This window comes from Zeus faber (genome assembly GCF_960531495.2).
Source record: "Zeus faber genome assembly, chromosome: 10".
NCBI lineage: Eukaryota > Metazoa > Chordata > Actinopteri > Zeiformes > Zeidae > Zeus > Zeus faber.
The window spans coordinates 11338121-11355620 of NC_137199.1; the positions used below are offsets into that span (position 1 = coordinate 11338121).

Below are 17500 nucleotides of genomic sequence, written 5' to 3' on the forward strand. Positions count from 1 at the left end.
AGTAGATCTACATAGTACATATTAGGCCTACATATTATATAGTTCATACAGTAGTAGGCCTATATAGTCCATGTTAGTGAAAATATGTACAAAATTGTAGCCTTTGCTAAGTGTGTGTTTGTCGACATGCCTGAAAAAAAAATAAAACACAATAAAAACAAAAACTTGGAACAGACTTCTGAAGCACAGTTTACTCTGTTCACCACAATGAGGCTGATCTGACTAATACTTAAAAGTGTGTTTGTGTTTTGATAACATCTTATCCAACTCGAGGATGTTGCACACAAAAAAACGAGAACAAAAAAAAAAAATTAGAGTAATTGTACTTTTAACCGCGGATAATAGTCCCATAGCACCTCAAAAGGTACATCAAACACTCCAAAGCCGCAGATAATATTTGGCATTATGAGCTGACCACATCCTATGGTCGGCAGCGATAGAGCCTGCTGTGTATTAACAGCTTTACCTCTTGGCCCCAGCCAATATGGACGGCGGCGTTAGTTCCTCTCCAACACAAGCCCAAGCTCTGCCTACTCAGAAATTAATTCCAAATACACGGCTGCTAATTTGCATTTAAATTCGAAACCAATTTGAAAACTAATAAAGTGACACCAAACAGTGGCCACTTCTCTGCATTGTGTTTGGTGTCCATCGCCGTCACACCTTATTCCTTGAGGGGATGAACTACAAACTCGCCGCTCGTCCACTTGTGCGTGATCATTTCACTCTGCTGGACGATGTTTTGAGTGCTGTGAAGCACGGGGGGTCCGGAGTTTCAATTTTTAGATATCCATTTGATCAAGCACATTTCGGAAACAAGCGAAGCCGCCCCAATCGCACGTCGCGTTTCATTTTCAGCGTTGGGATTTCCAAGATCAACGCTGGACGCGCCGAAACGAGATGAGAGAAAAGACAAGCGGAAAACAAACGCACAAACACAAATATACTGCAGGGTCCCAGAGGACGTGCACTGGAATTAATAATAGACGGACATTCTCAAGGATCCGTCCTCCTCCGCCGTCCAAAGGAGAAGCTTCCGGGAGGCGCGGCCGCACCTTCGGAAGCTCCGTACGCCACGTCGCTCGCGGCGGAGCGCGGCGAGGGGACCACGTATCTCCGGTGAGTGCAGGTGGGATGCTTTCTGACAGCGCCACGCCGCTACGTGCTCTTGCATACAATGGGCTCGGCGTGGTTACATAACCCAGCGTGTGCTGCGAACGCAGGCATGCTGAAGATAAGAACCCGTACCTGCACTTCATGTAAAGGTGTCTGCATGGTGGGTAATTATTGGGAATAAACTGGAGAGCAGTATTGATGAAAAAAAATCGACTTTTCAACTCGACTGTGGATCGCCGAGTTAAAATATCCAGATAAATAACTTTTTCCCCCGACAACAGGGTAACATTTATTCAAATTCTAGCTTGTGCAGAGGAATTTGTACCTGGTTCCATTAGACCTGGATCAACAGAATATGTAATGTTTTGTTAAATATGTTTTGTATATAATATTATTATATTACAGTGGTACCTCGACTTACGACTGCATCTACTTACGACTAATCCAAGATATGAGTAGCGATAGTCGCGAAAATTTGTATCGACTTGCGACCGACTGCTCCAAGATGCGACCGTGGAAATTTGCAGTTGGCGCGTCGGCGGCCAGTCAGCAGTCAGTCAGCAGTCAGTCAGTAGCCAGTCAGCAGTCAGTCAGCGGGCGACCGTGTGTGCACGTAGTTCGTGGCTTATCCATATTTTTTTCATATTTACTGTGTTTGTGTTGTGTATTTTGTTTATTTTCACCCTTCATGATTTCATAATTTATATGGGAAAAATTGCTTCGACATACGACTGTTTTAACATACGACCGTTCTTATAGAACCAATTACAGTCGTAATTTGAGGTACCACTGTATTATGATTATTTCATTTATTACATAGAATTATTTTTGATTATTATTTTTATTTTTATTTAATTATATGTATTTTATTATTACATGTATGTATTATAAAATATATTATACAATTTTGATCCATAGCAAAAAAATGGCAAATTTGAGAGATCTTTTGAGGACTTTGTGTGTGTGTGTGTGTGTGTGTGTGTGTGCGTGTGTGTGTGTGGGTGTGTGTGGGTGTGTCTGTGCACTCTGACCTCTGGAGTGGAAGTTGGCCGCCGCGCCATTGACGGGCGCCCTTCTGACCGCCGAGGAGCGGTAGACCACGTGCGTCCTCCCTCCTCCGCCCTCCTCCACCTCCTTCTCAATCACCCCGTGGCCGCGCTCAACCGGCTCGATGAAGAACTCCTCCTGCGCCGTTCGGATCACGCCGGCCTGGCGAGAGGGGGAAGAGGGGGAGGAGGGGGATGGAGGGAAGGAGACAGAGAGGGGAGGAAATTAATTGTATTCAAATTGTTACATGAACTCTGCCATCATGGTAATACATGCTGGTCCCTCATCTAACTACCATCGAGCGTAGCCCCCATCCCATCCCCCATCTTATGCCCCCATCACCCCATCTCATTCGTCCTCACCCCATCGAATCCCATCCCTCCTTATCGCCGTCCCATCCCACCATACCCGCCATCCCATCCCTCCTCACCCCATTCCATACCCCTACTTCCCCCTCCTTACCTGTCACCCTGTCCCATCCCTCCACACCTCACATCCCATCCCTGTGCTTCCACCTCCTTGCAGCCATCGCGTCCCTCCCAATCCCCTCCGCCCACCAGCCTTCCTCACCCCCAGCCCATTTATCTACTAACCACACCTCAACCCCATCCCGTACCTCCTCACGCCCCATATCATCCCTCCTCAACCACATCCTGTCCTTCCTCACCCCCCATATCATCCCTCCTCACCCCCCATCTCATCCTCCTCAACCACATCCGGTCCTTCCTCACCCCCCACCCCATCCCTCCTTACCCCCATCCCATCCCTCCTGACCCCATCACAAACCAGGAAAAAAAGAAATTACTCTTTGCTTCTCTCTATTGCCCTGTTTAGTGCCACCCTATGTGTGTGTGTGTGTGTGTGTGTGTGTGTGTGTGTTCATCTGAGGGCTCAGAGTGACACCTCACATCCGAGAGGCTCCAAAAAACAGTGGCAGGAGATGCAACTGTCCACCTCCCTGTCCTGCGCTAACACGGCGTGTCATCAGTAATTCCCCACGTCTGACACACACACACACACACACACACACACACACACACACAGACAGACAGACAGACACACTACCACACACACATATACATGCTACCATAGACACACACACACACACACACACACACACACACACACACACACACACACACACACACACACACACACAGTACCGCACGTTCGAGCGCTGCAAAGTGCACGGATGAAAACACACAGGTAAAGGAAGAAAGAAAAAGTGGAAGAGTGAAGTGCTCCCATTTATACAGAACATGCACAGACACACACACACACACACACACACACACACACACATACAAACAGTTCCACACACGCACACAGACACACACACACACACACACACACACACACACACACACACACACACACACACACACACACACACACACCGGAAAAGCAGGCGCTGGGAAAATTGCCCGTCACTCTCTCTAATTCCATCTGTCTGTTTAAGACAAGCGGTAATTACCACGGCAACGCACTGTGCTGTAGAGGGAAGTCATCGGGGAGAACGCACGCACAGCGGATAGAAAGACCTCAGAGGGGAGGGGGAGGACGAGAGGAGAGAGGGGGAGACAGAGGCAGAGACAGAGACAGAAAGAGAGAGAGAGATGAACACTGATAGGTTCAACGCATGTCGGGACTCTCCCTTCCATAACCCACTCCACCCCACCCCACCACACACACACACACACACACACACACACACACACACACACACAGACTCTCTCTCTCCCTCTCTATGACAGGGGTTGACGAGTGAGTGGAGCGGAGGAATGTGAATAGGGGAACATATGATTCACTGAGCATTCATTGCTAAAAGAAACGTGTTGTGTAAAGATGGTGACGTGATCAGATCAGATATGACACCCGTGAAATCCCACCGTGGGTTGGGAACCTGTTACCTGTGGCCAGTGGCAAGAAAGTAACTGAGTACAAGTTACTTCAGTTACCGCACTGAAGTAATAAACTCCCGCCTGGACTCTAATCTGCAATGGCGGTGCGGAGTAATTCAACCACTGGGCTTTGTTTAACGTGAGAAGTTTTCATTTGTTTTCCTTTTGTTTTGTTTTTTTCCAAAGTCCGTTTAAAGCCTACACTGTCGTTGACATTTATATTGGAGATGCACTGCATTCCAACATGGTACGAGCGAGCCGAGGGCCTTTCTGCAGGAGAAGTACCGCGATGAAGGAGTATGAGACACTGCTGAGGAACCAGATATTTGGATGATGGATGAATCTCTAACCCTCTTCCAATAAGGTGGATTTTAAGTCCATTGTTTGAATCATAGTGTGTTCTAGCGCGGAGCCGAGGGATGCAGTGCCTCATGGGCACCTCCAGAGGGCTATGCAGACAGACAGACAGACAGACAGACAGACAGACAGACAGACAGACAGATAGATAGATAGATAGATAGATAGACAGACGGACAGACAGACAGACAGAGATAGGCAGATAGATAGATAGATAGATAGACATCATGAGCATTGGAAGAGGTTCTTCAGCAGCGGGCAGGTCTGAGCTTGGTGGTGCAGTGGAGCGTACTCCTCATGACACTCAGGGTGGGAGACGCAGCGCACGTGAAGCTTTCCGCTGCCGTTTGAAGAGGGTCCATTAAGAAAAGTCACGCGTCCTCCTCCCGCTTCTCCTTTAACCTTGTCCGCACCCGCCCGGCGGCCAAACCCCAATCCATACATGCGTTTCATAGTGTCACACAGAGAGACGAGGAGAGAGAGGAGGCGGAGCTTAAACCGAGGATATTCATTGCACAGTGCGGAGCTTTCTCTTTTCGCCCCTACCACCAATATCTGAGATGAGCTAGTCGACAAGGGAGTGGAGGACAACGTATGTGGCCCCCGAGAACTAAAAAAAAAAAAATCAGAAGCTGTATTTACGCCACCTCCAGTTTGGACGCCACTCCAAACACACACACAAATGCAGGTGTACGTAGGTGCTTTATAGGGTCATCTAGAAAAACTTTTCAAAGCAATATTCCTTGGGATTACAGTACGGAGACCAAAAACTGCTTGAGACATTTTGGAATCATGGGAGTATATATGGTATCAAAAAAATGACTTAGAAATGCTTAAAAATAGAAAAAATCGCATTAAAATGTCCTATTAATGCGATTTTTAAGCATGACACGAAAGTCCCATTAATGTTGGTGGGTTTTCTGGTATTTTGTTCTTTTGAAACCATATGCACACACACACACACACACACACACACTCTCTTTCCGTCAGTCTGAGGCTTTGGTCCCAGAAGGATGTCAACATGTCAATGACCTGGCCTCTCTCTCTCTCTCTCTCGCTCTCTCTCTCTCCCTCTCCCTCCCTCTCTCGCTCTCTCTCGCTCATCCCCTCTGTGGTGCGGCATTCCGATCGGAGCTGATGGATCTGTGATGGTGCATGTGTTCCCGCTCCGGAATACCAAGCAGCAGAGAGAGGAGAGCCGTGTCAAAGAAAAAGATGACATGTGGGACTGGTAGACTGAGGGGATCGATCGGAGGAGGAGGAGGAGGGTTTGTGGGGCGGCAGGGGGGACGGGGGGGCTGAGTGGACATCTCCTTTGAAAAGCCTGAATTGAATAAAGTATCAAAGCATCGTCTGTCTGTACGGACTGTCCTTTTTTTTTTTCTTTTCTTCTTCCTTTTTCTCTCTCTTCCCATAAAAACAGTGAAAGCTTTGTCTCCCTCTTTTTTTTAATGCAGATAGCGAGTCGAAGGCCTGGAGGAGGCAGGCTGGGATCAACCACAAACCATAAACCAACAGCAGTTAATGTCATAACACATCTACAGGGCGCGTTATTCATTGCATCCACATTTTGTTTGTCCGTATGTATTATATTTTGTATATTTTGTCATAGCGATGTCGTATAAACAAAACTTGGTGACGCTGAGGTTTTTTCCGACCACCTTTAACCTGTCGTCTGTGCACCGCCCCAGGGGGCCCTTCAAGAGGTTCCAGGGAGTCCCTAACGAAATGATGACTGGTTACTAGTTCAACCCCACCATGATTTAATTTACAAGTTGGCACCATGAGAGACTGTACAATAGTGTTTGTTTTGATCCTAGTTTCACTGTTATCTCTCGATATAGCATACTATATCAGAGACAGGTACGTACGTTTGAACTAAATTGTTAAATCAAAATTAAAAAATTAAATTAAATTAAAACAACTAAAATCTTAGATTGGTCCGTAGATCTCACGCGTATTCAATTGAGGGTCATGCGTAGCGTGGCTTGCGGAACTCGATCTTTCAGAAAATTTGTTTAACCTAATTTAAGCAGCCGGTCCTCCTGCTCGACCTGACTTTGCCGCCTGCTTCGCTGCGTTGCCGCTCTTATGGGCTTTACTCTTCCATCCAATGGAGGGATTCATTAAGGGCGTCGAAGGGTGTGGCGTCGTCAAGTTGTCTGACAGAACTCTTGCCCTCCTGATGTCTCCTTTTGCCCGTACCGAGTTCTGTTCCGAACTCTGAAGTTTGAATGAAGCCAAACCAACCCTGACGCCTAAAATACCCGGGCGTAACTGATTTCTCCAAAATATGGAGGATCCATCGGCTCCTTGGCAAACTCAACCTCCCTCTCCCAGGACTTGTTTTTTTTCAGTGGGGAGATTTCAAGCTCAAGCACAATACACTGTATTTCCAGCTCCCTAAGTACGCCTGTGTTTGTACACCTGTACACCACCTGTCAGAAATGAAAGAGGTTGAACACGGAACATGTTTCTGCATTCAAAACTGTTCCACCAACTCGTCACAAATGTGTCACAAATGATCTTGTCGGCCATTAAGGTTGGTAAACGGTCCCTTTCTTTGTTTACTATGTGAAAGAGTTTCCACCACTTCATCACGTTTTATGGCGCGGAGGGAGGGATCAGGCGGTCTTTGTGCTTTGCCAGTCTCAGAGGTTCGCTAAAATGGCCGGTAAAGTTTCTGTTAAATACGCACAGCTCTCTCTATACGCTGTAATAAGTGGGCTGGCTGCGGTTAAAGCTTAATATAGCCCACTACCAGTCTGACTGGTCACTCTGCAGATTTAAATATCATCTCCGGTGGGGCCAACTCTACCGTTGTGGGATGAGAATAGACGTTTCAGACATGGCTGGAATACCAAGTCTACTACTTCTGTGGGAAGAAGAAATAATCTTTCCAAGTTTTTGAGCATGGTTGAATCGAGCTTAGTGATCTGAGTTCCTAAGGTAATATTCCGAATAGGGCAGGAAAGGTTCGCTCATATCACTGTTGGGATTGAATGACCGAGGGAAAAACTATTCCTGGAAAGTGTAATCCAACCGTACCTTGCCATTCACATCTGGCTTAGATTTAAAATAACACACACACACACACACACACACACACACACACACACACACACACACACACACACACACACACACACACACACACACACACACACACACACACACACACACACAGCTTTCCCAACACACGCTGTCTTATTACTGCCCTCTCGGCCATTGAGACAGGGACACTAACCGCGAGCCGCCCTGGGAGGCCTGGGATCCGTCCTGCAAGGTTTCCAAACGGGGGAAGGTACAACCCCCCCGGGTGTCCGGTTACGCCGGGAGGATCCTTTGTTTGCGCGGCGGGTTCTATTTAAAGGGCCGAAAAGAGCAACCCGAGAGGTGGACGAGCGACCGAGAGTGAGAGGGAGAGAAGGGAGGAAAAGGGGGATGGAGGGATGGCAGGATGACAGGTGGCACTGCAGCGGAGCAAGAGCGGATGTTGTGCCGAGGATCAAAGTCGCACCCGGTCGGGCCCGGAGGCTCCGAGCTTGGTCCACTGCTGCTAGCGTGTGCATTTGATCTGGTGTCAGTGTGTGTGTGTGTGTGTGTGTGTGTGTGTGTGTGTGTGTGTGTGTGTGTGTGTGTGTGTGTGTGTGTGTGTGTTTCATCTGACTCACAGCCCTGCAATCGCCGGCCAGCTTTCTCACACAAGTGCCTGCATGCATGCATCCACGAGGGCAGGCGTGTGCACGCACAGTACGTGCACACGCACCCGCCAACACACACATATTCAAACACACACACACACACACACACACACACACACACACACACACACACACACACATGCGCCTGCAGACACAGATGCGTAATTGCACTCACATGCACTTGCACTGACTCACACAGACACACACACACACACACACACACACACACACACACACACACACACACACACACACACACACATACACACACACACACACACACACACACACACAGACAGATTTAGCTTTACAAGTGACTCACTTACGAAACACGTTGGTTCATTCATCCATTGAGTCGTAACTAAATACGGTGTTGTACAATAGTAGTACGGCTGTTCCCAGCTCCACAGATTAAAGGAGCGTTGTGCCGCAGATATATCAATAGCGGTCTTCTCTAATCAAAGCCGTGACAAATTGAGCCATTTATGACGTTGCTATCCTCCGGGTTTTTATTTTTGGAAAACGATTATGATTAACAGATCGCTAAATATATTTATCTGAGATTTCTGTGTGCGTGCGTGTGTGTGTGCGTGTGTGCGTGTGTGCGTGCGTGCGTGTGTGTGTGTGTGACAATAGAACGGTGGGAAGGAAAATCGGATAAGTCAGAGAGAGAGAGAGAGACAGGTGTGATTACGGTTAAGTCGTAAGACACATTTGTCAAGCGAGATAAATGATTTGTTTAGGTTGGGAACAGCGTTGGGTTTGCCCCAAACACGCCGACAGTACAGGCCAGATATGGCGGAGGAGGGTGACTATGACGAGAAGCTCTGAGCCTCCTTTATCAATAGGCTCCTTATGATGTTGGTATTTCTCTTAGATTTACTTTAAAATGACCTTTATTTATTTGGCATCATTTGAGTTTGAATGTGTTAGTGATTTTTCCAAAATATGGAGGATCCACTGGCTCCTTGGCAAACGGAACCAGCCCAGACTCTCCCAGGACTGATTTTTCCAACAACACTAAGTCCGTTGAATACTTGGTTTTGATCAACATCACTGAATTTTTTTAGTATTTCCAACACACACACGCACGCACGCACACACACACACAGACACTGACAAACATTCTGGCAGTGTCTATGTCTGTGTGTGTGTGTGTGTGTGTGTGTGTGTGTGTGTGTGTGTGTGAGTGTGTGTGTGTGTGTGTGAGCAGCTGCCTGAGTGATTTAATCCCGTCCCTGTCAACCTGCTCAGCTCATTACATAGAGTGGTCGCTTAAAAACGCTCGCAGGACGCGCGCACACGTCCGAGCTGTGTGCGCCCACTGCACAAGCACAACTCCATAGTCTCACACACACACACACACACACACACACACACACACACACACACACACACACACACACACACACACACGCACAAACATACACACACACACACACACAGTAGCCTCCATCCTCTCACTCATTTGCAAATTATCCTTTTTTTTTCTCCCCTTGCCAAATTGTGCACATACACTCATGTACACATGCACACACACACACACACACACACACACACACACACACACACAGTAACAGCACGGTTCCGTTCAGGTTTAGCTCCTGAAGCCAGGGCCAAACACGTCAACTGTCTGTGACCCCGAAAAGGAAATAAAAAGTGTAAAATAGACAGAAGCAAAGGAAGAAGAGCGGTGGAAAATATGAATAAACAGCAGAGGCCAAAAGCACACACGCAAATGCACACAGACACACACACACACACACACACACACACACACACACACACACACACACACACACACACACACACACACACACACACACACACACACACACACACACACACACACACACACACACACACACACACACAGCTGGAGTGAACCTCTCCCCTGTTATGGCTGCATCCCAGAGGCTGACTCTGGGTCACAGGCTCTCAGCTAAACTAGCGCCCTGGGACTTATTCTTCCTCCACCGTCATCCCTTGCTACTCCCTCCTTCCACACACACACAGACACACACACACACACACACACACACACACACACACACACACACACACACACCTCCAAGGAGAGCAAGGTTCCTCTGTCTCTACTCCATCGTCTTCTTTCTCTTCTTTTTCTGCTTCACCCGCTTCTCTTGAACCCCCCTCCACTCTCTCTCTCTCTCTCTCTCTCTCTCTCTCTCTCTCTCTCTCTTCCCTCCTGTTCTTTAAATATTCCATTAGTATCCCATCCTCCCCTCTTCCCTCTCTCTCACTGATTCACATAACTCTAAGTGGCTAAGACAGTCCTTCTGTCTGTGTGTGTGTGTGTGTGTGTGTGTGTGTGTGTGTGTGTGTGTGTGTGTGTGTGTGTGTGTGTGTGTGTGCGTGTGTGTGTGCGTGTGTGTGTGTGCATATTTGCGTGATTGCATAACGGCATGTGCATGTGTGTTAATGTACTTGTGTGTGTATTTGGGTGCATGTGTGTGTGTGGTGTGTGTGTGTGTGTGTGTGTGTGTGTGGAAGGTATGCAGTCCTAGGTGTTGGAAAATGAAGCAGACAGGCCAAAAGAAGAAAGGGAACACATTAGTCTAATACAAACACACTTTTTTTTCGAGACGGCGCGGAACCCGAAATAACAGCAGTCACCGCCCGAACCCCCGACAAGATCTCGACGGGAGCGTCTGCGGAAATTTGGTGGGAATTCGGGGGGCGGCGAGGCGGAGGGAGCGCGGAAGCCAGTCGGTAACAGGCGAGCAGATGGACGGACAGACAGACCGCCGGGGCAGGCTGCCTGGGTACTCTAGGAAAAACCTCTCCCCCCCCCCCCACCTCTCTCTCTCACCCACCCTTTCTATAACCCTCCGCTCCTGTTAAGTTTCTCATCGGGCAGCCCGGCATCGGCAGCCCTCCACGCCAGCCATCATCTCCATTTTCCACCCAAAACCGAGATGATGAATCAGCAAAAAAAAAATGTAAATAAAATCAGTCCGGGAAAGAAGAAGGAGGAAATTTAAAGCGAAAGACGGAGCGCTGGAGTCTGACTGAAAGAGATGAGTAATAACTTGTTGGGGCCGTTTACGGAACAAAGCGAGACAAGGAGCGGGCGAAAGAGGAGGGAGAGATGAATTGACAGTAAAAGGAAAGAATAACATCCCCCCCCCCAACACCCCCGGGTTAGAGTGAAGGGTTCATGACGGAGACATCCTGGGCTGAGAGAGAGAGACAGAGAGAGAGACAGAGAGACAGAGAGAGACAGAGAGAGAGAGACAGAGAGACAGAGAGAGACAGAGAGAGAGAGACAGAGAGACAGAGAGAGACAGAGAGAGACAGAGAGAGAGACAGAGAGACAGAGAGAGACAGAGAGAGAGAGGAGCGACGTTTCGGGGTGAGTGAAATGTGAAGAGATAGAGGGTCATTCATCCCACTTATAGCTGGAATGCAGTGGAGTTCCTCCTCTTCTTCCAGCTCCTCTCTCTCTCTCTCTCTCTCTCCCTGGAATCTCGCTCTATCTGCCTCGCTATCTCGCCCGCTGGAATCCCTGGTGCATCGTTTTTTTTATTTTTTTTATTTATTTTTTCCCCCCGGCGAGCGCAGAATGTTCTTGGCCCCGGTCGGCGGCGGCGGTGGAGTCACGGTGATCACTCCCAGGAATGTTTTTCGGGGGGCGATTAGAGGATCGACAGCCATAGTTTGTTATCCATCGCCGGGTTCGTCTTCGCAAAGCGGCCCCCGGGCCCTAAAAAAACGTCGAGTCAAGCTGATGCTTTCCAAGAAAGTCGCCGTGGGTCGGGGGGGGGGGGCGCAAAAAAAAGGGTAAAGGGCTGATTATTAATTGATCAGTTGTTTGCTCGAACCCGATAACCTCGGGAAAATGTCTCGTCTGGCCTTTGGAATCGGCTGGAAACAAGCGGCGGAATGGCGATCATGGTAAAAACCTTCTTTAGAAGAGGGGTGAACGAAATGCGAATTCCAATTCACGCAAGTAAATCGGGCAGTTAACTCATCCCCGTATCAAGAAGACACAGAGAGGAATCCCAGCCGCCCCGGAAGCGACGCTTCACGAGCGGCGGATTTTCAGCCACAGACTCACGGACTCGCACTCGCTTCGACATTTCGAGCGATTGGATTTTGGCCTCCGCGCGGGTGGCTCCGCTAAGGCCAGGTGCCTGCGATGGTGGAGTGCCGATGGCTCCCGTCAGCCAATCACCACTCTCAATCCTCAGAAGAGCCTCCGCCGCGTCGCCGCCGTGCTTGTGGGGAAGTGCTAGCTCTGCGCTTTCACCCGCCTCCTCCGCCCTCCGCCCCCGGCTCCACCTGCGCGCATCTGCTTTAATGTACATCCGGGTGGGCAGGCGGGGGCGATTATGCACTCCTGTGTGTGTGTGTGTGCGTGTGTGTGTGCGCGCGCCAATGGGGAGTACACAGAGGCGGATCTAACGCCGTTGATACCGAGAGATGTCCCGGCTGCGCGGCGCTTAAATGCTATTTTTAAACGGTACGAGGGTGACAACGGGAAGAATCCACACACTGGAAAGGAGGAATTTGGAAGCGGGGCCTAAGAAGACATGGCCCACGTATCTCAATAGACTGGAAAAGTAGTCATCGGGGGATCTTTAGCCACGGAAACGCACGCGTGCACACACACACACACACACACACACACACACACACACACACACACACACACCCACATGTGTGTGTTCTTCTCTTGATGAATGAACTCGATTAGCGGCGACTGACCGCCCCATGATTGCCATCTAAGTGCGGTGGAACAGCTGTTCCCAGAACAGCGTTATCTGGAACAGTGTGTGATTAATACATTAGCCTGGTAATTGATTACAAAGCGACCGTTGGCCCGGGCTCTGCCGGACAATCATAACTTGAATAATGAGTCGGTGAAGTGCGGGGCCCGTACCATTAGTGCAAATCAAAGGCCAGTACAGGAAATCGATTTTGCATTCGTGCTAAAGCGTCGCTATCCTGGCAAATTTATCACCGGGGAAATTCAAACGTTAAACGATGACTCAAACGATGGTTCCCCCTGTTGGGTGAACCTGCCCATTTGGATTGTGGTGGCGTGGAGTAAACAGTGTGTGTGTGTGTGTGTGTGTGTGTGTGTGTGTGTGTGTGTGCGCGTGTGTGTGTGTGTAAAAGAGACCTTATATAAAAAAAGACTTTATAAATAACCTCTCCCTCTTTTTTATCTATCCCTCTCTTTCTTTCTCTTTCCTCTGACTTGCAGTCACTCCCCTTCTGTCTCCCTCTCGCTTGCAACCCCCTGACCCTCGCTCTGAACAGCCCCTCCCATCCCTTAACACACACACACGCACATGCACACTCGAGCATACACATGTGCGCCCGCATGCGCAAGGACGCAGAGCCACAGACAGGATCCACACCCATCCTCATCCTCCTTATCTCTACTCTATCTCCATATCTCCACATCTATTGGGTATACCTGTAACCTAGCAACAGAGCCAGGCCAAGCCCCTCCCCTACCTGCGTGCTCGGCTGACTGCCGGCCCCGGCAGCCAATCGGATCGTCCCGGGGAGACGACGCTGGCCAACGGGGCGCCCGCTCCGGCTGGGAGTCGCCTGCTGCTCTCCACCCTTTCCCACCTCGCATGCAGGCACGCACACACACGGTATGCACACACACACACACACACACACACACACACACACACACACACGCACACACGGACCGGCAGGGCCACAGGATCACACGCACACACACGCACGCACACACACACACACACACACACACACGCACATAAAATCTCTTGAGGCCGCGGGAAAAGATCACAGGATTGGCTGACTTGCCTGTTGATTTCATAACAACCAGCACTTCGTTATCAGACCGAGGGAAGCTACCTGTGGAGTATCTGCACACACACACACACACACACACACACACACACACACACACACACACACACACACACACACACACACACACACACACGCACACACACACACACACGCATACAGACACATATACAGACACACATAGACAGGCATAAAAAACATTAAGACAAAGCACTAATAGTGTCAGGGTGCCAGCAAACACACAGAAAAGCTCAACTTTGGGGCAACTGCGTTCACAATGGCAACTAAATCCAAACCTCTGAATATTGTGTGCAAGGCTGGGAAAACTGTCACGAAATAAATATGGTGGCAAATATTTTATATTTTTACATGCATCTTCACACAGAAATGAACTGTCTATTAACAGGTCGGAGTAAAATGATGTCATTGTGTTTAATGAACAACATTCCAACTAACCAAATACGCTCTCTAAGTATAAGTATATTAATCAATGAATATAGCATTTTTTGGAGTCCCTAAATGTAATAAAAAGTGATGCTGATGCTGATTATGCATGTATAGGTGAGTGTAATCTAAACTCCACCGCTTTACACTGATGCTGCTTCCCACTTCAACCTGTCTCACAGTCACCGTCATTTGATTATTTATCTCCCTCTCTCTCTCTCGCTCTCTCTCTCTCTCTTTCGTCTCATCCCTTCTTCTCTCTCACTCCACCTAAACTGATTCTTCGCCGAGAGCATGTTTCCATTTTCATGGAGAAGTTCACAAAATTGAATTTCATCTTTCATTATCTTTGTTAGTGAAGACACACACACGCTGCCAAGCATGTGTACATACTATTATTATTGCCGTCACCACGCATATTATTTCAGATGTTCATACTTGTCATTCGAGATGACGGCCAAATTCTTTGATCGCTATTCCAAGAATTTGGGGGGAAAATTTGGGGAAGGAATTAACCCATTCACACGCCATACATTTTCATATTTCTACAACAAGGGGGACCCAGAGTGTGTGTGTGCAAGGTGCATGCGTTGAATGTGTATACCTGTGTTATTAATGTGTTATTGATGTGTTATGAATGTTATCAATTTATGTTAATGTTTGTTCATGATTGTTCTTGTATGTTTGTGCGTGTGCATGCGTGCATGCGTGTGTGTGTCTGTGAGAGAGAGGGAGAGAGAGAGAGAGAGAGAGAGAGAGAGAGAGAGAGAGAGGGAGAAAGAGTGTGCAATGCTAGCACACGTGTGTTGCGAGGCGGCACCGTTGAGGAGGCGGTTTTGAAGGGAGGGAATAGGAGTGTCGGTGAGCCGAGGGCACAAGGACACAGAGACTCTTTGTTCTCTGTCCATCTCATATCACCCTGCCTGCTTCCCCTTTTTTCATTCTTTCCTTCTTTCTCTCCTTGCGTCCCTCACACCGTCTCTCGCTTCCTCTCGCTCTGCGAAGACACAATGGTGATTGTGTGATGAACAAATCTTCTGGCGACAAAAGGAAGCCAGATAGATCCAGGTAGCCCACGACCATCCCTTCATCCCCACCCTGGGAATGATAAACCCACGTTATTGTGTTATGATATATTATATGATATCATTTTATCCTTTTCTCCAAGATGAATCATATCCTCGTTAAAGGGGGCCAACAGTATTATGCTTAAGGTAATATAGGTCTCTGGGGTCCCCAAAACATGTCTTGAATTTTCTTTTGCTCAAAATATCACTCAGATTATGCATTCTAGCCATTCTAACATGCTTCTAAACCATGCTGTTACAGGACACTTCTGCTGGGTAGCGCCTCCCTCCTGAGGTCCCTTGTTCTGTGAGCCAATGAGCACAAGTCCAGGTTCTGCGATTCAGTGGGGTTTGAACTTTACTTCTGGGTTCCTTTGGATTTAGTATGTCAACTTTCACTCATTTCCCCTCATCAGTCCACCAAAATCAGTTTTGAAGAAATCCACGTATGGCGGATCGCTCTGAGTCGCTGTAGGTTGGGTGCCTCCAGGTATGGCAGGTGGGTGGTGAAGGGTCCATATATCTGGCGGCCTGGTGTCGGCGGGGGCGGGGGGCTAACATCCGGGTGCACTGTGCTGAGCAAACTCTGCTACGTGGATGGGCGCTTGGGGCTCGCGGCCAGGTGGGGCATCTGGTTGGCTGCTATGGGGCGGACCTCGCCCTTGCGAAGGGCGTGAGTGGGTATGAGGGTCCCACTGGCTCGCCTGCAGGGCGGGCGGCTCGGGCGAGGAGTAGGTCTGTCGGCGCGGGGCCTTGCTCCGGGCCTGTGCTTGGTGCCTGGCGCCCGCGGCCCAGGTTCTGCGCCTGCGGCTGCCTCTCGTGCCTGAACTTGGGGGTAGGTTGTATGTGCGCAACGCTGGGGTGCAGGGCGCCTTGTGCTCCTTGGGACTGGGTTATGCTCCTCGGGGCAAACTCCGTGGGCTTCCGACTTCTCTGGGGGTCTTTCGTGGCTGCAGGGCGGGGTGCATTCCCGCAGCCGTGGGGTGTCTATGCGGCTGCAGAGCTCGGGGGGGCTTCGAGGACCATTCAGCCGCTTGGAGGCGCCCCAACATAATTCCGACCTTATACACCAGAACCAATTGGGATAGGTCCTGTACACTCATCGGTGGACACATCACACACACACACACACACACACACACACACACACACACACACACACACACACACACACGCACACACCACCAACACCTGCTTTGAACGCACCCCAGCACCCTCCTGGTTGCATCCCTCTCCATTCCTCCCTCATTTACTGCCATAACTATGACAGGAAGAGGCCACGTGACCAGTTGTAGTTCTAGTTTTCCTGGACCTCATTAACTCTGTTTTTCAATCAATGTGGTCGTCTGATGTCATGTTTCTGTGTACATGTCTAATTGTCTCACCATGGTGAATCGCCCCCTCTTCGAGTAGTGATTATTTGTTTATAGACCCAAACATGGTAAAATATTTCTCCGAAGGTATTGCAGCAGTTCTTAATGATTAAAGAATTAATAAAGAGTTGCACTGCAGGTTGAGAAGTTGAACTCTACTTGCAGACTAACTCTGTCCTAGATGCAGTAGCACACAAACACTCTGTGTTGTATGCCCAGCATGCTGACAGCACAGGTTAAAAAATAAATAAATAAATAAATAATTTGAGTCCAGGTGTTGAATCTTCACTTGAGATCTACAAAGCCTAATTTAAAAGTTTGTTTCTACTTTTGTTTCCAACACCACACCGGGACTCTGCACTGGGGCACCCTACGCAGGGATTTTTTTGTTTTATGTAAAGGTCGGAAAATAAAATAAAATAAAATAAAAACAAAAAAAAATACATTGCAGGGGGTGACACAAAGACACACGAGTTTATTGTAGAGAGTGGCAAGATGTAACAAGCCGGGAGCAGATGGAAATTTGTCACGACAGAGGCTTTCCCTGTGTGTGTGGGGATGGGTGATTTACCTGTTGCTCCTTGATTGCTCTCATGAGCAACAGGCGTACAGCCGCCTTGATCCTTGACCCAATTACCTCGACCCAAGATAGGTGTGGCTGCTTAAATCAT

At 48.7% G+C, this 17500-nt stretch overlaps 1 protein-coding gene across 1 annotated transcript in view; it reads right to left on the reverse strand.

Annotated features, from left to right (window-relative positions):
* The window catches only part of LOC307235580 (A disintegrin and metalloproteinase with thrombospondin motifs 2-like), a 130178-nt gene that overhangs the window by 70698 nt on the left and 41980 nt on the right, over nt 1-17500 (reverse strand). The window contains exon 3 of the mRNA XM_080007710.1: nt 2148-2325. Coding sequence (XP_079863836.1) covers nt 2148-2325 — 178 coding nt within the window. The remainder of the gene's footprint in view (nt 1-2147; nt 2326-17500) is intronic.